This window comes from Myotis lucifugus, unplaced genomic scaffold (genome assembly GCF_000147115.1).
Source record: "Myotis lucifugus unplaced genomic scaffold, Myoluc2.0 scaffold_18, whole genome shotgun sequence".
Taxonomy (NCBI): Eukaryota; Metazoa; Chordata; class Mammalia; order Chiroptera; family Vespertilionidae; genus Myotis; species Myotis lucifugus.
Window position 1 is genome coordinate 359,554 of NW_005871066.1, and position 24,628 is coordinate 384,181.

Here is a 24,628-nt window from a genome sequence, read left to right on the forward strand (position 1 = left end):
CTTCTTCAGAGACGTGCTTGAGGGTGACACAGATAGCCATCTATCGAGTTCCTCTGCTCATTCTGGTGCAAGTTACTTAAAATCACCTGTAGCTTACGGATTTAAATATGGAGAGCTTGTTTCCGCCGTCACATTTCAGGAAGGAAGTTTTGATTCTTTCACGTGCATCTTCCCCACCAGTGTTTTCCTGGAGTCATTTTCCAGTCATTTCACATCATCTCTTCTAAGCTGGGCTCCCATAGATGCTCTAAGGCAGGGTGGGGACCCCTTTCTCTGCCAAGGGCCACTTGGCTATTGTAACATCCTCCGCAGGCCACTCAAAGCCAGCCTGCTCCATCTGGTCAAGCATTTCAGGAGCTCACCCCTCCTGCCTTGGCAGGGCCCGACCAAGTGGTTTCTCGGGCCTTAAAGGGCCCGTGGGCCGGACGTTCCCCGCCCCTGTTCTAAGTGGAAATGACATCCCAAGCTCCAAGTAGCGATTTACAAGACATTTTGGCTCCCGGTTAATTCGTTGTACTTAGAAAAGATATACGGCTCTTAAACTTAAAAACGAAAAAGGTGCATAGTTCTCGTGGTCAGCATCAGTGTGGGATGAGTTGTGTTTCGCTTCTGTCCATAACAACGAAGATGTCACCATCTACAAATCAAACCGGAGCGGTGCCTTTCAATGTCAACAAAAGCTGTGGGACCGTGGCAGTCGTTCCTCTGATGGAGGGCACCGCCTTCTCCTGTTCTCAGGTGCAGATACTGTTCCGGTTTCAGCCATGGAGGGGAAGCACTTTATATTCTAAATCGCAAGCTAATGAACGCTCTTTTCTCATTAACACGCGCGACCTCTGTGGTTTTGCTCTCGCTGCCTGGCCCACTTTCTCAGTGTCTGTTAATGACATTGAAAACCTCTGTGTTATGTGAATTATTTTCTAAATGGATCCTTTCAAATTCACAATGGATGCTCATTACAGTGACCTGCTTGTCCTGCTCAGGAAAGAAAAATACCAGAATGAACCCCGCTTGTGTGCCTTTTCTGATTTCTTCGACGTGTGTGAAATGACTGCGTTTATGGGGATCATGCAGGCAGCTTTGCCAAGCTTCTGATATTAGAGATAATACATGAGCTTCTTAGTTCAAATAATAAGCTATTGGCTGTTCAAATGACAATTAGTAGAGCTGGAATGAGAAAGATGAAAGATAGCTGATAATTAAACTTAGAGGGCTCTGTCCTATTTTATGTTCTTAATTTATGGTAGATTAAATATCCGTGTATTGTTTTGCCTTCCTGGATACACAGATGGGTATGGAATTTGGGTTTGACTCCAAACCTATAATGTTTGTAGTAAAATCCTAGAAAATGATAATAAATGTGTTTCTAACTCTGCATATTAATTAATAGATTGAGTTCGTTTTTAGCTTGCTAAGGACAGATTGGTATCATGGCCGCACCTCGCCCCCTGTTCTTATCCTTTGATGTGACTAGTGTGGTGTTTACACTATACACACCTCAGGCATGTTTGAGGAAGCTCTCATTGACCAATCTAGGGAGTGGTCATTTAGACCACTGACAAAATCACTCCCTGATTAGCCAAATGAATAAGCAGATTTTTAAAAGCCATAGAATTATCGAATATTAAAGCCAGAGAGCGCTAGGGAGATCATCCAATTCAATCCCTTTCTGCCATCAGAGAGAAAATTAAGACTGGGTGAGATGCAGGGATGTGTGACATGTATTTTGCCAGTTAGTTAGAAGCCAGGCTACACTTTAGTTTTCTTTATTTCATGTATTTGATCACCTTACCTTCTCCTCTAACTCATGCCAATAAGCATGTATTTACTTTTTTAATTCAGGTCATAGAGAAAGCAGTGAAATTTACCCTCTAGAATAGATGCAGTCTGTTTTGGCTTGTAAGGAATTTGTCTCCACAAGTATGGATCGGAGTGTCTTTTATTCCCGAGTTTCTTGGATCACACCCATGTCTGTCAGTAAAGTGATTGGTGGGCCCCTGGATAGCATCAGGGTGCAGGCTGGTCAAGCTGGAACTACTAACCATGTGGTCAGAGTGTCGGGTGTTTGAGTCACGGAAGAGCCTGACCTCCAAGGAGGGATGTTGGGCTGGAGAGTGAATTCAATCAGTTGTATTTTTTATCGTACAACTGTCATGGCAAGTATAGCACTTTCCTGGTTCTGAGTCATTCTAGAGAATTACAAACCGGATGGCCGTTATCAGAAGCCCCCCCATTTGTTGCTATTTGGTCAGATATGCAGGTGACTTGGGTGGTGCCTCTTCTGACGGGCTTCCGGAGCGAGTGCGGTCTTGGGGGAGGGGTGCTGAGCTCTTGTGGGGTCTGTGCTACTGGCCAGTGGTCAGCATCAGAATTGAAATATTGCAAAACGCTAGCTGGGGTTGGTGTCAGATTGAAGCATTGAAACATACATGTGGAGCAGCTCCCTAATACTCCGTGTGGCCTTTCCATCCATTCATTCATTCATTCATTCATTCATTCATTCATTCTGGTTTCAAATGTTGGTATTTTATTTTATTTTTAAAAATTTATTTTGTTGTTGTTTGTTTTCTTTATTTTATTTCCATCACCATTTATCCTCCTCATACCTTCCCTCCCCCCTCAGTCACCACACTGTTGTCCCTGTCCATGAGATCTTTCTCTTTTTTGTTCAATCACTCCGTCCCTGTGACCTTTTTATTGACAGCTGATGTGGTACAGAGGAACAGGTCAAGCGTGAATATTCTCCCATTGACCATGATTGTTCGTAGAGAACTAACCTGGAATTCCTGTTCCTTCTCCTTTGGGCAGTATTTTGCTTTCTCTAGCAAGGAACTTGTGCTCATAATCATGGACTGGAAAACTTAAGATATGCCAAAAGTAGTTTCCATATTTGAGTAGGTTTCCCCTGGTTTCTATCCTGCTTATCACAAGGTTAAACAAAATTTTCTGAAGCCTTACTACTCAAAGTGTAGTCTTCGGCCATGATATCTGGTCAGATAACATCCGGGGGCTTGTTAGAAATTGAAGACTTCATCATAATCTCTGGTTTAACAAGCTCCCCAGATGACTCATATGCACATTAAAGTTTGAGAAACTTTAATCTAAATTTTGGAGATGATGGGGTAGATTTATATTAAACTAAAATCCAAGCCCTTTACTTGGGAAAAAAAAAGAAGATGAAAGCTCTGGCTTATTTGTTGAGGTCATTTTTCTCAACAATCAGAACCCATTTGTAATGGACAAATTCTTCCACACCTACTCATTGTGATGATACTCTGCGTTTTATGACTTTTGGCATTTGTTAACATCTGTAATGTTTCAATAGTGCACACGGATATTAAACATCAATCTCTAGCTCCTTGTTCAATATGGTTGAGTGAACAAATGCGTTTATCTTCTCTCCTTGAAATGTCACTAAAAAACCAATAAGGAACAAAAAGAAAACCTCATCCCACAGTGATAAAGAGAGCGGGGGAAGCATAATGTATTAACTCTGAGATGTTAGCACATCATTTTAGTTGTGTAGAGAATCTGGGCATGAATTGTTTTAGGAACATAGAAAAATTAAGAAAGTTAAAAAAGAATAAGGCAGTGATAACCTGTAGGGAATACAATATTGTACAGGAAACAAAATGGAATGATAGTCATAGTAGACATGTGGTTCTGCTGTAATTAATCATGATAATGTCTATGTGAATGTTGATTTAACAAAAAGTTGTGGTAAAATTTTATTTGAGGAACAATTGGGAGGACAAATGTGGAGGGGTGTGAGGGAACTACATTCTCATTCTCCATAGTGTTATTTCTAGTAAGTACATCATATCTAAGACTTAACATAAGTATTAGTTGTGTGGGTATGGAATGTGGTGTTTACACCAGAAAAAAAAATAGCTGAGTTACTGTGAGTTGTCTCTCTTTTGCTTTCTCCCAGCAGTGACCAGGCCAGAATTTTTGGGTGCTGAGTGTAGAGACCATTGGATTCACAGAAGATCTGAGGGCTAGTCCTATCCTACCACCAACTAGCCTTGTATTTTTCAATGAAAGGCATACTATTCCATGATTCTTACACGTTTCATCATCCAGGTATCTTCCTCTCTTTAAGCATAGTAGACAAGGAGAGACTATCTCTAGCAGCTCTCTCAATAGTATTAATTTTTGCTCCGCTTTGTCACTCAGCCATTGACCCAAGTGGCTTGAGAATTACCCTTTCAGGAGAAGAATAGGCAATTTTTCTTCCGAAGAAGCCAACCAGCCTTGGTAACTTGGAGGACAGCATGGAGTTATCATTAGGATGAGTGGGGAGCAGCAGTTCCTTTAGGTAGATGGACATGTTTTCAATTCTCACACCCCATGACATTTGTGAGAATTCAGATATTTCCAGAATTGCCCAAAGCCATCTGGTCAAAGTGCTCGGCCTGTTGACTTCATTAACCCCTGCCCGATTATATTTCTTTGCTTCTCTTCATTTATGCTCCAGATTTGTATTAAGTTTGTTAACAGTAAATATAGGCTGCTCCGTGGAGGATAGTACCTTTGAAAGACACGGAGCTGTTGCCATGGATTTCATGCAGGTCAGAACCCTGCAGATGGAGTGTGCAAGCCGATCACATCCAGTCTGGACTCACCGGGGCTCAGGAACACACGATCCTATCCAAAAGGGCCACATTAGCCAGGTCATTGCCAGTTCATGTGCTGTGTGCCTTTGCCAGCCAGTCTCTTAAAGCGCAGTAGAGGGAGCAGGTGATAAGACACGAGCCAACATTTAACGAGGGCAAAGAAGCAGGCACTTCATGTGGACAGAGGCTCTGTCCCTCCCTCTCTCCCTGGCCCCAACGCCCCTTGTTGTCTGTTTCTTTGTTCTTTCCTTGCCTTTTAGTCTCTTGTATCTCACTTTTTGGGGGACTAACTTGCTCTATCTGTGTCTCTTTCTTTTCTGCTCTCCTCCCCGCCCCCACTCCTGTTCATTGCGCTCAAGAAAATAACATAAGTAGGGCGTTGAATTGGAATCGTAACCTGGGTTCAGGACATGAGACCATAGAAAGCACCAAAATAGCTATAGAAGTGAAATTAGAGTTTCAGTTTTTGAAGAAGTTGTGACGCCAATAGTATAAGGCAATCTTGTCCAAGAACGGATCCTCCTATAGATTCTCCTCTAGCTGGGAAATTGTGAGGTGAACCACGTTTTCGCAGGTAGAATACACCTTAATAAGTGTTCTCTTTTTCAGCTCAAAATAGGACTTTTCATTAGAATAAAAATGGTGGGTTTTTTTTTCTATTTTAGAAAATGGAGACTTACTGCTGTTTTTATACAGAGAACAGGCACTATTTTATGTCGTCTGTGTCAAAAAGAACAGCTTTCTCCATAGAGATGACTAACCTGCGTGTCAGGCTCAGGTTGCTCACTGTCACCCGGAGTTTTCACAAGACACACCTGGGAGCTGCCCAGTTGCTCGCACATTCCTTCTCTCTCCTTCGCAGAGTCGTTCTCCCGTGGGTAACTCTCTAACCTCGCGCAGGCAGGGCGTCTACCTGGTCCATCTTTGTAGACTAGGAAGCTCCTAACATTTTAATTTCTTGGTAAATACCATTGGACAAAGAAAGAGCAACCTGGCCCAGTCTCAGGCCATTGTTCTAGTTTATTAGAATCATTTAGGATTTTGGCCTCTGGGTAATGGCGCCATGGAGATTCCCAGAGCAGTAAAATTGTGTCCTAATTTAGTCTTTCATTAGCTCAGTTCCAAAAAGTGTTCTGCACTGTACAGTGTAAATAGGGCAAAGACAAAATCGAAAGGTTTATCCCTTCTGCTGGTGAAACACTAGCCATCCAGTGGACATTATTTGTGTTTGTTCGCTCACTTATTCTCACAAAAGCCAAACAATTTAAAATGAAGGGATCAATGGAGATCATTTTTAAAAATCATGTTCACTAACAAATATTTAGCAATCTGGTATTTTCTGCTGTCTTTGTGATACTTAAGGCATCATAATTTTAAAAACATACACATTTTTATTGATTTCAGAGAGGAAGGGAAGAGGGAGAGATAGAAACATCAATGATGAGAGAATCATGGATCGGTTGCCTCCTGCACACCCCACACTGGGGATGAGCCTGCAACCCAGGAATGTGCCCTGATTAGAATTGAATCTTGATCTCCTGGTTCATAGGTCGATGCTCAAGCACTGAGCCATGCTGGCTGGGCTATCATAAGGTTTAATATTTCAGCATTTTTCCTTCCTAGCACAGGTGGTTCTCATTTGCCTTGAAAGGATTTTACAAGGAAGTTATATTGTTGGAAGGCGCACAAATGCTAAGCTGACCACCTATTTTCTGGCATTCTTCATTGGCAAAGCAGCTAATTATACTTTTCGGTTTGTAAGAACTGAGTATGACTTTAAATGAATTAAAGAAACAGTGGGAGTGTTTTTCAGTAGAATGTTATCTCTAATCTTTTTTATTTTTATTTTTTAAGCCATGTCCCACTTTTCCCACTGGGCTACACTAATTTATTGTAAGTAGTTTGCAGGGTTTTATCTATAAGTTACACCTACTTGGAGCAAACAATGTCATTGCTTGTTTGTGGGTGGCTATTAGATTAACCAAAGAACTTCTATGCATATCTGCATAACCCATAGACACAGACAATAGTGCAGTGAAGGCCTGGGGAGGGGGTGGGAGTGGGGTGGAGGAGGTGGGGGGGGACATCTGTAATACTTTCAACAATAAGGAAATGTTTGAAAAAATTTAAGATGGGTTCAGCAGTTATATGAGAAGCAGTGAATTGTATGGGGTGGACAAAGGTGGGTTTACATAATACAAATAAATAATACAACAGTTAATAAATAATAATACCAGATGAACTGTGCTTCGTGGACTCACAGCTGGTAGGCCTACTTTTGCCCACCCGTGTGTTCCCGTGTCCTAAAAAGTAGCTGCCGCAGCTGAATACCGAGGCGCACTGTTTCCTCCCGCCTGTGGTCCGGTGGCCCCCAGGGCTCCTTAGGGCCCCGAGATCAGTGCTGGCGGGATGCGCAGCCATGGGACAGGGCCAGCGCCTTTGGTTACTGTCTTTGCGAGACTGTTGCCCTGGTTGAGCTGGTGCTGAGCGGACAGAAGCAGAGGAGAGCTGTGGCCAGAGGCTCTTGTTTCCTCCGCCAGAACGAAGGCCGCGGGTTACTCCAGGCTCCTGGCAGCATCCACAGGCAGCAAATCTATGGGAAACACCTTTTTGCACTGAGTACCTTTCCACAGAGGCGCAGGAGTGCATCTGTATTCCGGCTGCTTTCCCTAGCGAGATGTTGAAGGTAATTTCTTAACTCAGTCATGTGAAAGGTCTCCCCAGAACTCCACAGATTTTTGTCCTCTGGTAAAGCTGTTGGAATGCTACTTGGTTTAAGAAGCTGAACTGCTTTTGACTTTGCTTTTCTCATTCAAAGCACTGAGGTGGTAATTTAATATCTTCACCCCTCAAATCAAATCATTTTTTCTTCCTCTCATTTGCTCGGCTTCTTGGCTTATCAAGCTTGATTACATGTGCCTTTTCTTACTTTGAGAAATGCGGCCTGAAAGTGTGAAATGAAAAAATTGATCCTCCTAAGTAAATGAAGCAATATGGCAGTGTTTTGGGTAAGTCTTGTTTTGCATGATGGAAAATTGTAATTCTGGCTGATCATTTTTTTTCCATGATTAGGAAATGGTGAAATGAATCATTGGCAATAAATAAACACCAATTTAAAAACTTCTCTTCTTCAAACAAAAGGAAACATCTTTTCAAGGCATCTAAATGGCTCTTCCAGCATGATGCTTAGTATACATTTGCTATAGCATGAATCCTTCTTGGGAATTGATTTTAATTTTGTTTGCATCTTTACCAAACCATTGTAAACGCTGCCAGAGAACGGAGGTGGAGGAACTGTAACGCCCTGCCTTCCACAGTCTGTTGCCTTGAGAAGCTGCATTGGGCCACTATAACTGCTACATTCCAACCTGACCAGAACTATCTTTCCGTCCTAGATTTATTCCCTTCTCTCTGCTGGTAGCAGGTTGAGTTGTGTTCCCAGAAAGACATAGTCAGGTTCTAACCCAAATCCTGTGAAGGTGGCCTCGTTTTGAAATAGGGTCTTTATGGATGTAACCAAAATAAGATGAGGCCATATTAGCATTAGTCCAATGGATGGTGTCTTTAATTAGAGGAAGGGGGCGGGGCGAGATATGGGCATGGAGACACAGCGGTGTGGGAGGAAGGCTATATGGTACCTTCTTCTAGCAGCCCAGCAAACTAATACCCTGTCCCTTACTTTAAATGAAACTCCAGGACATATTCCCAGCTAAAAACCATGCAATCTACCAATGGATTTTCTGGCTTAGAAATTTATAAGGAGTTTATCTGAAAATCTGATTTTGTAATTTTAAGCAAGTTTTCTACTTTCTGAGAGGTGTTTAGTTATAGTACCTTTAAATACTTTATTCTAAGGGTTGGTTATATGGATTATGGCTACTAGAACTAACTCTGCTTTTGTCATTTTATTCCTGTCTACAAGTAGTGTTTTTATTTTTCTCCAGCTTCAGTGTATAAAATAAACCAAGTTGGTGGTCAGCTGAACTGTGCACCAAGTCCTCACTTTTCAAAGGAACACACAGAAGCAGCCACAATTATGTTGCAAGGAGCCTTTTCTTTCTTTTTTTAGAATTGCATGACCTTTCTCTCCAGTACAATACTGAAAAGCCCCCACACAAGGACCTAGTTAGCAATGCCTTAGTCAGAGTGAAATGATATAATAGAAGTGGGGGTTGTAGAACTAAGTGCGAATATCATTGTAGTTGTTCTGTTTAGATGTGTCCCCAAATGACCATTTGGGATAATCAATATAGTAAATATATCTATGACAACCATATTCTAAAACAAAACCAAAAACAATCTTTTAATTATTTGTTATAATTTGTTTTGGGGAGTTTAAAAAAAAAAGGAGAAAGTGAGAGAGACTGGGTCAGAGAAAATGTCATCGCACTATAATCCCTCTTCATTGTTTCCCATCTCCTGGAATGTCAACATTGGGATGAAGCCTGAGTTGCCACTTAATGGGGACGTAAACAATGAGAATTGTTCTCCTGATATTTGTAATGGCTGTGGGGACATGTTATTGGAATTTTCCCTATAGCAACATAGACTTTTAAACTTTTAGTTGTTTTTATTTTTTGCTTTATTGTTTACTGACATATCACTTCTGATTTTTCATGTATAAGGCTATTCTATAGGATTTTAAGGATTTTCTTCATAGTTGTTGGAAGATCTTATAAGAATTGATAAAAGTAAATTGATTCTCTTTGTAAAATATGTTAACATTTTGTCAATGCTAGATTACCTTCTTGAATTGAACTTGTATTTCTTGGGTGATCAATCTCTCTGTGTTTAAAGTAAAGGAAACATATAGTTACCCCTGTTTCTCTGTCTAAAAATAGTTTATGGCAAGTAGACAAGCTTCTTGATTTAAGCAGTGTGAGGATGGTATTTGGCTAGTTTCTATACGTAGTGCAGAATAAATAATCAATTTGAATTAAGTTCCTATATCAGCATGTTGTGATAAGCAAAACATTTTAGACCAAGAAAATAAATCCATGATTTTCTGAGTTTTATGACTCTGAAAGTATGGATTGAACCTGGGACTCCATTAAGTAACATAGTTAAGACATATTTGTGAAAATAGTGATATACAACCAGAATGTCATTCGGTAGAATATAAGCCCCATAATGATGAAAAGTATGTCCTGTCCTCTTCCTTTTTTTCCAGTGACTAACAGCCGTACAGTAAATATTTGTTGAATGGAAACAAAAGATAGTTCAATGAGCAGAGTAAGGAATTACAATTGTAAGCTTATGCTTGCTGATGTGTAGTTCCACTTAACACTTTTTTATTTAAATAAAATAAAAATTTAAGAACTGAAGTCAGTATCAAAAACTGATCTATGTTCCGTAAATGCATTTCTTTTTTTTTTTCTGTTCAAAATGATCTGCATGTGATTGGTAGCATATTATAGCTTGGCATCACTGACAATAACACATTTCTCTCCATATTGTTTTAATGCATTTTTATTCTTATTTTCAGAAAATTTGAATTTTATTTTGTAGTGTAAATTAGAAAATACATAATTTCTTAAAAATTTTTTTGTGTGAGAAAAAGTGTTTTCTTCCCGACAAGTTGAGGAGATCATTTGGCATTCATGGGGCCTAACCGTTAGAGTTTTGTTATAGGTAAAGTTTGCTGGTACATCTATATGGTATCACTAAATTATAAGTTCTTTGCTTTGAGTACTTTAACCAGTTCTTAGCAGATTTTATGTGAGATTTAGAGGGTAACATAGGAAATATGAAATGCCATTCTTGTTATTGAAACAAATGTCTTTTCTCTCTTACTGGCAGTGTAGATTAAATTTTAATCTAGTAAATATCATCAGGTTTTGCTTTGAGCAGCTATTTATTTGAGTATCTATTTATATGTATTTATTTGGCTGTAACAAAATACTTCATTCCAATGATCATTATTAGGTGTCTATTCAGTGCACTTATTTGTTACAATTTTTCTAAGAAGATGCAGCTTATAATGGAATCCAGGCTTTATGCTAAGTTTGTTATAGTTCTTTATGCAGATGGATTTAAAGGACGCATACGAGATCCCTGAGAAACTCCTTGCTGACCTATGCAATACCTGCATCTTAATAGGTCATATTTCAGCTCCTATATTTTGACAAATAGCCTGGCTTTAAAAAGCCCTGTCCGTGGTGCTGAAACATCTCATGATGTATGAGCGTGTCTTGCTGATAAATTCTAATGTCAGCCACTGTGTGATAGCGATACATCAGGTTGTACAATTTATGTTTGGGAAACACATGGAATGAGCAAGTCTCCTATTTTTCTTGGGTTAAATTAACACAGTTTGTCCTTTCATTTCAAAGAGTTCATACCAATTACTTTCTACATAGTGAAAACCAGCTAGGGTTTAATTAGAAACTGTCAGTGCTACCACAAAGGCGGATACCTAGTATTAACCAATGAATGGATGTGACTGTAGGACTGGAAACGTTTCCTCAACAGTGGCATGTTGACGCCACGCAGGAAGCTACTGTAAGAAAAGTTAAACATTTGATTACGAACAGGCACAGCAGCAATTAACATGGAAACCTGGTGGCTTTGTAGAGACAAGTGATTTGCCTATAAAAATATAGCTCATTATCTAAGGTGTTTTTTATTGTTCCAGGATGTTTCTTTTGTACACAAATACATTTATTTTGCAGGACTATGGGATTTTTTTGTTTGGAAATATGACTAAAACCAAAGATAGTGGCTTTTTTCCCCCAAGTAAAATCCATGCGTTTTCTACATAAGACTTTTAAATAATTAGTTATGTTCTTGGCACTTCGATTCAGTGATTTTCAATTTTTTTTAAAGTTGTGTTTTTCTGGTGCTTAAATATAATCGTAGAGAACTGCACTTAATTTTCTTTTTTTACCTCTAAATTTGTCTGAGAAGCTTGTTTCATTAAGAAAACTGTCCTCTTAAGTTTCTGTTGAACTCTGGGATTATCTGATTCATGCCATTTTATGTTGGGTTGAAGCAAGTAAAGGGGAGAATTTCATAAAATTGAACCTATAAACCTGTACTAATTCAGTAGATTTGAAAGGAAAAATCAACAATTTTAGTCTTGGAAAAGCCGAGTCTCCTAAAAATCTAAATTTCATTGTTATTCTGGGGAAAAACCATCTACTTTGATCATAACAGACTTTAAGTCAGCACCTACAATGTCTGTTGCTGTGCACGTGTCTAAAGTCCTTCTTTGGGGATTATGTAGAACATGTTTCGTTGCGATGTTTGCAACACAGCAGAATATTAGATTTTTTTGCTTGTTATTGCAGTGAAGTGTATTAGGCACTCAGAATCACAGAGAGATTTGAAGATAACACCTAGATCATAAGTTCTGCCAAAATTTGGCAACGTTTTCTGCAAAGCAAGCATCTTAAAGTTGAGTTACTAGTAATTATTAAAATAAGACCTTCAGTTCCTCAGATATTGATTTACATTATGTGAACTTAATAATTAAACCCACTGCAGAAGTTTCTTGTTAAGAAAAGAAAATCTTTCAGTTAATAGGGGATTTCTTTACGTCACTAGTTAAGAGGTTGAACACAATGTTATAGTTGCCTTTCAATATTGATAAAATGCCTCCTCAAATCCAGTTTTGTGCATTATAAAAATGTAGCACCAGAACGCAGTAGGCGTGTCTTACTCTCAGCCCTTCAGATTTCATTATAGATAAAAACACTTTTCTAACATGTGGTCATTTCAATGATATCTGGTCAGATGACATTTCCCAGAAATTATTCTTTATTTAGAAACAAAAACAAGACAAAAGCAATTGATTTTAATCCAAAATGTATTTTTTTCCTTATAAAAGAGGCCCACATATTCACGGTGTCTACTCTACAGAATTGGTCCATTTCATTACACCACGTGTCAATTCAAGTGTATCTGGTCACGGCAAAAACTCGTGGCTAATAGGTGTGATACAACACAGTAGGAGGTATTGCTCAGTTCAGCTACTCTTATATACTTAAAAAAAATACAGAAACGTGTTTGTTTTTTTTTGTCCACTGTAGTCCAGACAGAAAAGTTACATGAAAGTTCTAGAAAATGGACTTCTTTTATTTGGTTGCCACGGTACCCTCTGACGCCAGTGGATTAAGACGCTGGACTGGTACATGTTCCCACTGGCCGGAGCAGCCTTGGCGAGCTGGACCTTCCTCCCCGGAAGCCCTGTTCCTCTGCCTTTCCCATTCCCAAGCAGGACGACAGCCTGGGGCCTCCCTCCGAAGGAGTCTGGTTGGTGGTTCTCAGGATATATTTGGCGGCACCCCTATGGCGGTTGCCTTCACTTCCAGTGCTGCACTTTGTTCGTTGCCTGCTTCCCAGAGGTCGATGAGGGGCGGGTAAAGCTCGCTGAATGCGAAGGTTGGCTTCTGTAAGTAGTTCCTCGCATGGCCACGTCCAGCTTCCCCGGTCATGTTTCTCGAGAGGCAGCTGAAGAGACACAGCACCCCGATAATCCCCAGGAAGCCCGCGAGGCCGGCCACAAAGGCCGGGCTGCGACTCCGTCCGTATGCTTCTCCATTGGGGTCCAACCCTTTCGTGGTGACATTAACACACTGTTTCCTGGTTTTCTGGTCGATGGTGGGGCTGTCGATACAAATGTTATACTCGGTCGAGGGGTTCAGGCGAGTCAGGTTGTACACCCTGACGCTGGACGGTAGGCGAGCACTGTGGGTGGCACGGGACGTGTCTGTCTTGATGAAGGTTGTCCATGTCACGCTGGACCTGAGAATCTTGGAACTCGCTTTCCAAGACACCAGAATGGAATTAGCCTGGACGTCTTCGATTTGAATGTTCAAGGACCCATTGTTATCCTGGGGGAACGAACCATCCACTTTGATCATGACGGACTTTAAGTCGGCGCCCACCAGATTCGTTGCCATGCATGTATATACGCCCCCGTCTGCAGGGACGATGCCACTTATGTCCAGGGTGCCCTCAGAGTGCACGTAGAACCTGTCCGTCGGAGTGTTAGGCACAAGCTTTTGACCGGAAGGTGTTATCCAGGAGATCTCGGGCTGCGGCTCGGCCGTGGCTCTACAGTGTAAGGAAACGCAGCTCCCGGCTTCTAAGTCCAGGTTGGAAGGGAAGCTCTCAGGCGCGATGAGGGGGAGGCAGATTTCCATCATCTCCCGGAAATGCACCTGCCGGACATTCTGGCCTTGGAATTCGGGCGGGTCCACGCAGAAGAGCGACTCGGGCTCCATAAACCGGATGCTGGTCTTGTTCATGTTGATCCAGCGGATGACGCAGTCGCAGCGGATGGGGTTGCTGTGGATGCTGATCTCCTTGAGGCTGGGCAGGGCCTCGACGGTGCCCTGGTACAGGGCGCTGAGGGCGTTGCTGTTGAGCATGAGCGATTCCAGCCGGGGGAGCCTGAAGAACGCGTTGGGGTGGATGTACGACAGCCGGGGGTTGTTGGTCGCCTCTATCTTCCTTAAATCCGGCAAGTTATCCACGGCAAGGCCGTCGATGGAAACCAGCTCGGGCATGTTGTTCATCCCCAGCTCCTTCAGGTGGAGCATGTTGCTAAAGTCCCCCCTGCGAATCCTGTGGATGGGATTTTTATTGAGATCCAAGAATTTGAGGTTTGCCACTTTCTGCAGAGCCGCCCGGGGCACCTTCCGCAGCCTGTTGTCATAGAAAGAGATGCTCTCTAAGTTCTCAAGCCCAGCCAAGGCGTCGTCGGGTATCTCCGTGAGGTTGATGCCGGCTATCACCAGGCTGCGAAGATTGATAAGCGGCTCAAAGTTCATGTCTTTGATTCTGATGATTGGATTTTCCCCAATCATCAGAATCTCCAGGTTGGGGAGAGCGTCAAACCACTTCCTGTCGATTGTCTGCAATCTGTTTGAATTGAGGTGCAGTCTAAGAAGATTGTGGAGGCCAATGAAGGCTCCGGGTGAGATAGCGGACAGCGAGTTATGATTGACATAGAGCTCCTGGAGGTTGCTCAGCCCTGACAGACATTTCTCCGGCAGCTCCGTGAGCTTGTTTTCCTCCAGGTACACGGACAGGAGCTGGGGCATCTTTCTGACGCTAATGTTGCCGACTGAGGATAGATTGTTTTGCGATAAGTCCAGGCCAGTGAGGTTCACTGGAAAGTCTGTAGAGTGTTCGATGTTGGCGATGTTGTTCGTCTGCAGGAGCAGGACCTGCGTGTCGGCAGGCAGCCTGGCTGGGAAGTGGAAGAGACCCACGTCGTTACAGTCCACGGTCCACGCGTCCATGTACGTGGATCGGGGCGTAAACCACGGCCTGACCTCACATGTGCACGATGGTGGGCAATCCGCTTTCTTCTCGCCGGCGTGCACGAGCGTCGTGATTGCCAGGCCAAGCAGTACGTGCATCCCGAGTGGCATGTCCTTCATCTTAGCTTCCTCTGCGGAGATGCCCCGGGCACTGGAGGATTCCACAGTCACTGCTGGTCGGTTCAGCGGGAGCTTACGGATGAGGAGGGTGGCTCATTTGTCAAACGATGAGCGCCGTGGAGCCACAGGGTTTTTCTCCCCGGGACAAGGTGCCGGTGCCCCAGTCGCACGGTCCAGAAATGTCACACATGTTGGGGGAGAGAAAGTGGCAGTCGCTTCTCAGATAGGATGCTGAGGCACGTTCTGAAGAGGGAGCGGGGGTAGATGGTCATGGGAAATGGAACGATTCATTTATTTCGGAGGGTAAGATCCAAATCCCATGGCGGTTCAGTCTTTGCAGGAACAGCAGCGTGATGCTAACTGTAATAAAATAAAATACAAAAAAGAGAAGAGAAAGAATTAGCCCAAAGGAAAATAATACCCGTAATTAATATCCATTAAGTAATTACGGTGATCTCATCTATGACGTTCTTTGAGTTGACAGTTAATTCAATATGTTTCGGTGACATTAGCCTTGATAGTGATTGGCGCTGACACTGCACAGGCCGAGAAATGGAAACTTTAGAAGGCTGAAATTGCATTAAGCATAACAGACACGCTTCACCAATATTTCCGTTATTTCCGATTTTTACTTGCTTATACCTTGTAATTTTGTTTATTCTATTTGTCCTTCTCTTTGATGATTAGTGAATGGGAACAAAAGGAAATCTTTCAGTGTAGATGGTTTCCCCCCCTCTCTTACAGAGACAAAATTAAAAGGTTCTAGAGAAATGATACTGTTTAGTTACAAGCAAATGCATCAGCCCATGGCCCTCAGGTGCCCAGGAGACGGCTGTACAAGGAGTCGGAAGTCCTCGCAGTTGGCAGGACTTCCCTTGTCATTCACCCCTCTCTCCAGCCTCCTTCGCATAAAGGGACGGAATTCTGCAGTATTTGGGAGAGATGAGGTCTAACTTGCCGGGGACGTACCTGTAGATTTTCATTTTTAAGTGAAATTCAGATTAATGTTTGGCTGTTTCATCTTCCCCTGAAAATAACTTAGATTCCATTAGTCACTGACAGGGAAAACAGTAACTTTATTACAGCAATAAAACAGGCCCTTAGATATTCCTTCTTTTAAATGGACACCGATGTCTTTATCACATAAAAATAAGCAATGCAAAACCAAGTGGCAGGTTTGATATGGGCTGCATCTCAAGGTAGCTCACTGCTCTCCTATGTACACGCCATCAGGTGACTGCTGCCAGGGAATGGCCGGCTGGGCGGGGCTGGACCAATCCTTGTTGGCGGGAGCTGTGCGGCCAGCACTCAGGGTCTGCCAGGGTATCAGACTGTGAATACCGTTCTTTCTTTCATCTCTGCCCAACAGTGATGTTCCTGATGCATCTTTGACCGACTCACCGATAAGACAGGGGCTTCAGGGACAGAGACAAATATATTTGGAGATGTGGTCTCTATGGAGAGAGAGACTTCTTTCTTTAGTAAAAAAATAATTCCCTTGTTTTTCAAGATTTGAAAACATTTGCAATTCAAAATCACACCTAGTTTTCCTCTTATCCTTCATTTTAAGAGATGTGATTTTATCCTGAAGTCCAGATAAGTACTAAGTTATACCCACCTGGCACCGTCCATAGTTATTACAATATTAGAGACTGTGTTCCTTATCTGTGCTTTACATCCTGCGACTATTCTGTAACTACCAGTTAGTACTTCCTGATAACTTTTTATTTATTCATTTATTTTTTTAGTCCCCACCTGAGGATATGTTTTTCATTGATTCTAGAGCAAGAGGAATAGGGAGAGATGTATATATTCATCTTTCTCACATAACTTAGGCAATTTGATCTGTTTCATTTCCTAATTTCAGTGTTTAGCTGCTTTGACTTGATAAATGTATTACTTTCCCAGAATGTGTTACCTGTATACTAAAGCCCAAAGGTTTAAGTTTGAGGCTAATATAAAGGAACACTACACTTTAAAGAAAAGTCAATCTAATAGTATGGCTGTAGTTCATCCCTTATTTATTCAGTCAGCATTTAAGGAGCACCTTCTGAGTCCCAGCTATTGCGTTGATAACTGGAGGACAAAAAGCTGACAGCCCGGCCGGCGTGGCTCAGTGGTTGAGCATCGACCTATGAACCAGGAGGTCATGGTTCGATTACTGGTCACGGCATCGAACCCTAGGAGGGGACTTGCAGGAGGCAGCCGATCAATGATTCTCTTTCATCATGATGTTTCTATCTCTCCCTCCTTCTTCCTTTCTCTCTGAAATCAATTAAATAAACAAAAAGCTGACTTAGACATGCACTCTTTCCTTCGCTGGTGCTCCGTCTGCAGGGGGAACACGGGGAACTGCATGGTCACAGTTCTGTGTCGGGGCTGATGTGGGAGCACAGGGGCGGCCCCTGATGAAAATGAAAATAGAAGCCCGTGGCCTCTTGATTCCCAGCGTGGACAAAAGGCCTCGATGCAAAGGGCGGGACATGTTTCTGCGAGTTCCCTGAATGGCTCAGGTGAGCGCTGAGCAAGCCTGACTCCTGCCAATGAAGGGGTTCGAGAATCCTTGTCTGTGTCAAACTGCGCATTAGAGATGCTAACAATGAAACGTGTGCGTGCGTGTGTGTGTGTGTGTGTGTGTGTGTGTGTGTGTGTGGCGGTAACAGTGCCGCTTTTTATTCTGGAATTATTCCCGAGTGTTTCTGAAATGTGCATCTGTCGGATTAGAAACTCTTTTCTGACCTCAGTGCATCATTCACGTAACCAGAGGCCAGAAACAAGCACATGCGAACGAGATTGATCCTGGAAGCTTTTGGAGATCAGGAGCGTTTTCACAGTGGTGAGCAAATTCCAATTTCACTTCCCCAGGTCGGCAGGAAGAAATGGCCAGCACGGGAGGCCCGCAGAGGGCATGGGCGCCGTGCCTGTCTTCGTCGTAACATTGATTTCTCTCCTGTCTTTGGAGCTGATTACGATGCTCTCGCTGATGGACTGTTTGGCATGGGTAGCTTGCAGGCTAGTACAGCCTAATATCTTACGTGCTTTATGGGTTTCAGAGCCCTTTCTTATTCATCGTTTACTTTACACTGATATTGACCTTGTGAACGGGAGTGGGGAGGTGCTCTGGTTCCCAGGTTTTAGGTAAGAGTGCGAGACCCATGTGCCTGAGGTCACGTGGTTTATAAAGGATGGTGAGGATGGTGTAGGACTGGAGCCAGAATTTGTCTTCAGGGCTGTAGCTCTTTCCAGACATCCACATCACACATGCATGTGGAGAAACGATGAAATAATTTTACCACAAAATATGGTAGCCATTTTCCTTCTCCGCAGGGCTGGCATTTCCCTGGTCTTCAGCTTTTCCAGTTTAGAAAATTGGTTTTATTCATCTACTAACAGTGGCGAGCGTGTGTTCCCCACTAACCACACTCACAAGGGACAAAACCACACCGCCCATGCATTGCCGAGAGAGAGATGAAGGTCAGGAGAATACAAGTACCCGCATCTGCTGGTCAATGCTTTTGCTCCATTAGAAAAAAGTACTTGGAAATGCAAACAATGAATTTGCAGTTTGCTCTTGAATATAGAATCGGAGGCAGGGACGTCAGATTAGAGTTCTCAACCATCAGAGTCATCAGAAATGAGAGCCTGGCACATCTGCCGAAGAGAGAGTGTATTGTCACAGGGCTGGGCCTCGCGAGCGTCGGGGCCCCTGTGCCGGAAGCTGTGCCTGCATTCATTCTCGCCCACCCTTATCTGCGTGGTAATCATGTGTTTGTATTTCTCGTTTTCTCTTACTGGACATAACATGATTAGACATAGATTAGATTATTACCTCAATAGACATGCAGTTATTAGATTCTTAGTCCCTTACTCGATGATGAGATTTTTATTATTAGGGACTGTGTTCATCTCTCTTGTGATTTGATTATGTTAGTACATTTGCCTGGTTGATTAGCACCTCGCCCACTCCCTCCAGTGCACAGCTCATTAAACCAATGTGTGCTGGACAGTCACTCACAAACGTGTCTTTCTATAATTCACATTGAATGACAACATATGGAATAGTGATTAAGATGACTTTTTCTTCTTAAGTCATTAACAATAAGAAGCACATTTAAAAAAGGGAAGAAAAGATATGCCTCAGACGTTCACGGAATCTTTTTCCTGTTGCCTGATTGTTAAAACGTGGGAATATCACAGTCCCGCTGCACAGTGTCACCTGCCAACCCGACCTGTTTACGTTACAGGCACCGTTCACCAGCCGAGCGGTCCTTGCGGCACCCTCGCGCCCCACGAGAGGGCGGCTTCTGCTGTGGCCACCGAGGGGTTTGGGCAGAATAACAATGGCAATGGTGGCATTCATTTTAGAAGGACAGACTTCAATCTGCTTTTATAGACATCTATACAACATTGTTTAAACATAAAAATAATTATATCATTAAACATAAATTGACCAGCTTACTCCCATTTTTGCCTGTGGAGAATTTTAATGCCCTCAGCCCTCTCACTTTTATTCTCTCTCTCCTCCAACTTCACCTCTCCCACATTCCCCTCTTTGAATACATTGGAAAATAATAATGAACTCTTTGAAAAATGTTTTCCAGCTTAAAAACTTGAATTACATAATTATGGATATATTTATAGAATTGCCCATACTCCATCCATTTGCTGGTGTGTGTTTTTCTCTTCTAAAATAAGAGTAGGAAAATTGTACTTCAAAAAAGTCTATATTTCAATCCGCGTTTTAAAGGTTCTAGAACTCTCGCTTGGGAAGATGGTCAGGAGCCTAGCACAGGAACACTCTGGAGCATAGTAGGCCTTCCATAAATATTATGTTTGGATGGATGATTGAATGGGCAGATGTCAAGTAGGTAATTTGTGGGTAAATATATCTTGCTTTTCTTCCTTAAAATACGGTAAACAAACCACACACAAGTAAATGTTACCAGCAGTGGATACATCTTCTTTAAACGATTCCCTGTTTTGAGGGTGAGTATTCATATATGTGGTCATACTCTTAGGAGCTAGGACCCAACTCATCACTAACTCTTGTTCTCTTCAGTGGTTTCTTTTTTATCTAAAACTATTTTAGAAGGTGTGTGTGTGTGTGTGTGTGTGTGTGTGTGTGTGTGTGTGTTTTAACCTTCTTTTAGTTTTAAAGGCAACAGAATCCTTCCTATATTAAAGCAAAATGAGTTATACTTGAATATTATTCAAGTTCAGGAGATGATGTTAATGACATGCCACCAGGAATGAAAACTGACATCTCTCTGCAGTGTCTTCTGTAAAGGCTCTTAAAGGGTCGGAGTGAGTAACGCACACACGTTCAGAGCCAGCCCTTCTTAGGCTCCTCGTTTGTTGTCCATCTATTCGTCCATCCAGCCTTTTGATAGACATTTGCCTCGGGCCCACTGCATCCGTCACTGTGCTTTCATTTCTAACCTCTTTAGTTCAGAAGATTTTTAAAAATTGAAAGATTAGAAATTAGCCCTTAATTGAGGCTTTTTTGGTGGGTTGATTCAGAAGACTTTTTTTTTTAATTAAAAAGCATTTTAAGATGTGTAATTTTCCTAATGCATGTGTCCTTTTGTGCTTTATGAGTGTTTTGCACAGTATCTTTGATTTTTCTTATTGGCTCCCCCATGTAGATTTTGCCTGAGGGAGAGTCAAAGACCAGAAATGTTTTCTCTGTTTTAAATTATAAGTATAGTACATGTAGAATTACAGTCTAGCCAGCAGTCTGGCCAGTTTAGGTCATTAAAAGAAAGTGATTTTAAGAATTCTCATATATATGTATATAATATACATATATAATATGTATATACTAAAGGCCTGGTGCACAAAATTCATGCACAGGTAGGTTCCCTAGGCCTGGCTGGTGATCAGGGCCAATCTGTGGGGTGACCAGTAGGGTGATCAGGGGGGCCCCTGCTGGCACCTGCCTTGGTCGGCCTGGGGCCTGCGGGCTGGGGGCAGCTCCTGCATTGAGCGTCTGTCCCCTTGTGGTCAGTGAGTGTCATAGCAACCGGTTGTTCCACTGGTTGTTCCGCCATTTGGTCGATTTGCATATTAGGCTTTTATTATACAGGAGATATATATATATATATATATATATATATATATATATATATATATGTATGTATATATATATACACACACACATATATATATATAAAATTAAAATTATATGTATAATTAAAATATATTATTTAATCCTCATGGGAAATCCTCATGGGAAGATATGTTTATTGATTTGAGAGAGAGAAAGAGACATCAATGTGAGAGAGAAACATTGATCAATTGCCTGCCCTACGTGCTGGACTGGGAATTAAACCTGCAACCTAGGTATGTGCCCTGACCGGGAATGGAACCCACCACCTTTTGGTGTATGGGATGATGCTCCAACCGTGTCACCTGCCCAGGGCTTGTGATATCTTTAAAACTTGTGAACACTTGTAACTTGTGATTTCTTTAATCTAAATATAGAAATTGTTTCTGGAGAAGTGGAAACTTAGGACTAAGGCTTTTTATTTGAGAAAAAGATCTTCCTTCTTTAGCTTCTTTTGTTTTTCATCGCTTACGAAACGTTGATTGGACCCCCTACTTTTTGGCAGGCACTGTTGTAGACCCTGGAAAGGCAGCGGTGAATACGATGAGCTGTCTACTCACCAAGCTCTCAGTTATGGGAGGAGTAGACAGCAGAGCCTGAGGCACAGTCGAGTTGCCTCACAGTAAGAGAACTGTATGGCACCGCTCTGTGGGGTGCACAGGAGGGAATCCTAGTCTGTCCAGAGGATTCTGTGTTCTTTTATGATGCATGTAAAAACCAACTGCAGTATGCTGGGAGAACACGTGGGCCAGAAGATGTAAAATCCACCGTGTCTCAGATGCCATTTTACAATGCCAAAGCTTAAGAACAAAGCGTGGCTTCTTCCCTGGACCTCATTATGTGCATTAGAAAGACCACGGAGTCTGAAGAACAGAAACATTTGATACTTGACTTAAGTTAAAAAACTGGTGAAGACAGGCAGTTGCCATGGCTACATTAAAACCCAGTTGTTTTCTTCTTCTATAGCAAATTGCCAGCTAAGTTGGTTTGTATAAAGTCTCCCATTATCTGGCCTCATGTTCCTGTATTGTAAGACTCAATCTTCAATTCTAGTTGAAGGCCCCACAGCCCAAAGCCCAAAGGTATTGAGTTACACTAAATGATTTCTAGAAGAAGCTATTCCCCCCCACCCCCACTTGGGAACTATCTATTTTCCAGTTTTTCTAAACGAATTAATTGTTTGAATTTGTATGTCAACTTTCAGGAAGTGGATGATGGTAACTGCATAGAATCGTTTAATGAACGCTGTCTTAATATGTTCATCAGTTATAGACACGCGATAAAGGGGGAGACAGTCTGCTTTTCATTATGACACATGGACCGGGTTTACCAGACGGTTCTGGCATTGTGGGCAGGACGCCTCGCACTCTGTGCATCAGGTTAACAAACATTAAACTTTAAAATGTGGTTATATGATAACTAAGGTTTCCTTACATTCTGAATATGGCACTACTCTGCAAACATGAAAGGTTTTAAAAAGGTGTCAATAAGACGCCTGTGGGTAAATGGACTTCCCCCGATTTTAGCCTTTGTATTTATATTCACAACTGGAGTCCTATGTCATTAACACATTAAGATCTGTGAATTTTAGTCATGATGGGGCTTTTAAATGCTCTCAGATTAATTAACTGTGTTTTCCTATTTCATTTTATGTTTATATCTGCACAGTAGTCAGTGAAGGAGAGGGTTACTTTAGTCATCAAATTAAGGCAAACTAACCGCTGGGGATGGAAATTGCCTAGAGGAGGCCCCTTGATGGAATAAATGAAGCAAAAATGAGTTGTCAGTAATTATTAATACTGGCACTTGAACAATATATCCATTATGATACTTTTTTGCTAAACTGAAAACTGTGGATTTTTTATAATATTCAAGTTTGAACCACCTGAATAAATTTGGTGTAACAGAAAATCGGCATATTTTTGGTGTCATAGAAATTTTTAGCTGGAATGGGCATACAGATCCATGGGTTCTCAACCTCATTTCAATTGTGAAATCGTTTGTTCAAATGCAGTCTTAACCGAGATTCACAGTAAGTCAAACACAGGAATGAAAAATCTTTTCTGGTTAGTGCCCCTGCCGACAGCCCCTGATCCTGAAGGGGTTTCCTAGACCTCAGTCTCTGAACCATCCATCTGTTCCCATGGCCCCTTAGAAATGAGGTGATGGAGGCCCTCAGAGGTCAAATGACTCATGCTAAGTGGTTCCCTGGTTCATTCTGGAGGAGTGTTGAAAAGTTGGGAAGCCTTAGGCATTCTTTCTAATGCAAATTTCCCAGCATCATCTCAGTCCCTAGGCTGCCAAGGTTGGGTCTATTTTTCTTGGCCTTGACTGAAATCAATAGGCCTCCCTCCTTTCAAGGTGTGGAAGGATCGTTACACACTGGCTGCCTAGGGGATGGGGCAGAAAAGAAGAAATGCTCTGGAAGAGGATGGGTGTGGGAGGAGCCGCTAATCATACATCAACAGCAAACATGTCCCATGTGCCCCTGGGCTCAGGCCTACATGAATTCTCCCAGGCAGTCCTCACGCCAGCTCTTTTTGCAGACATCGTTATTATATATGCAGCCCAGCAGGTTGGCTTGCCAGTTCACTGATCCTCAGATGTGGATTCACATCCCTTCATCATACCTCGAAAGCCCAGACTTAACCACTGTTAAATCAATTAAACAAGGAGACCCTTGCACTGAGGTGGCTCTGCAGTCAGAGGCGACCCCAAACCTAAGCCTGGGAATGGCTCAAGGTGCCAAAAACGCAAACTGAAGGACAACTCGTCCCAAACAGCCAACTGGGCTTTACGCTACAGCCGTCAACAATCCCTTTTCTTTGCTTCTACACTTTCTCTGTAAAGTCGGTGGGCCTCCTAACCACTGGTTGGACACTGCCCTATTCAAATCAATTGTTGCTCAAATTAAACATTTAATATGTCTCAGTCTATTGCCTTCCACTAAGTTCGACTTCCTCTCAAGTGTTGGTTAACATAGCATCGCTCGTCTTAGATCTTTTCAGAAATGAGTTTCCCCCACCGGGACGGGGCGGCTGTTGTCTGTCTCCTTCTCTGAGGAGGAGTCTCATGCTGTGAGTGTTAGAGGGCAGCCCTGTGATGGGGAAGGGGATGAGGAAACGAAAGCCTGTTTCTAGGCCTGCGTTTGCTGCGATTCAGATAAACCACGCTGCTCCAGTCTTAGGTCCCCACAACACCTGGGGTTTGGATAAAATTTTCACTGTTGTTTCCAAATGGACTGTTAATGTTCTAGAGAATTCCGTAGCGATTTCTTATGGCATCACCATTGTAAAGAAGTCTGTTTATTAGAGCAAAGTTTTGTTTGTTGTCACGCAGCATGGATGCACCAACATGCATGTAACGTGTGCCCATTGATTTAATGGACACCATCTTTGAGAATGATTGCCTTAGATTCTGACATTTTCAGATGCTCCGATCAGATAGTTTGAGATCCTCAAACTGGTGAAGAGTCTCTCTTATCATGATGCTAGGAAAACCGTAGGTAAAAACAC

At 42.3% G+C, this 24,628-nt stretch overlaps 2 protein-coding genes across 3 annotated transcripts in view; one reads left to right on the plus strand and one right to left on the minus strand.

The window, feature by feature from the left end:
- IMMP2L (inner mitochondrial membrane peptidase subunit 2) overlaps nt 1-24,628 on the plus strand; it is a 462,659-nt gene that overhangs the window by 200,168 nt on the left and 237,863 nt on the right. The window lies entirely within an intron of this gene.
- Nucleotides 12,406-24,628, minus strand: part of LRRN3 (leucine rich repeat neuronal 3) — a 34,144-nt gene continuing 21,921 nt past the window's right edge. For both annotated transcript variants that reach the window (XM_014452736.2, XM_006085317.3), the window contains exon 2: nt 12,406-15,367. In XM_014452736.2, the coding sequence (XP_014308222.1) occupies nt 12,881-15,007 (2,127 nt within the window). In that variant the 5' untranslated portion in view covers nt 15,008-15,367 and the 3' untranslated portion in view covers nt 12,406-12,880. The remainder of the gene's footprint in view (nt 15,368-24,628) is intronic.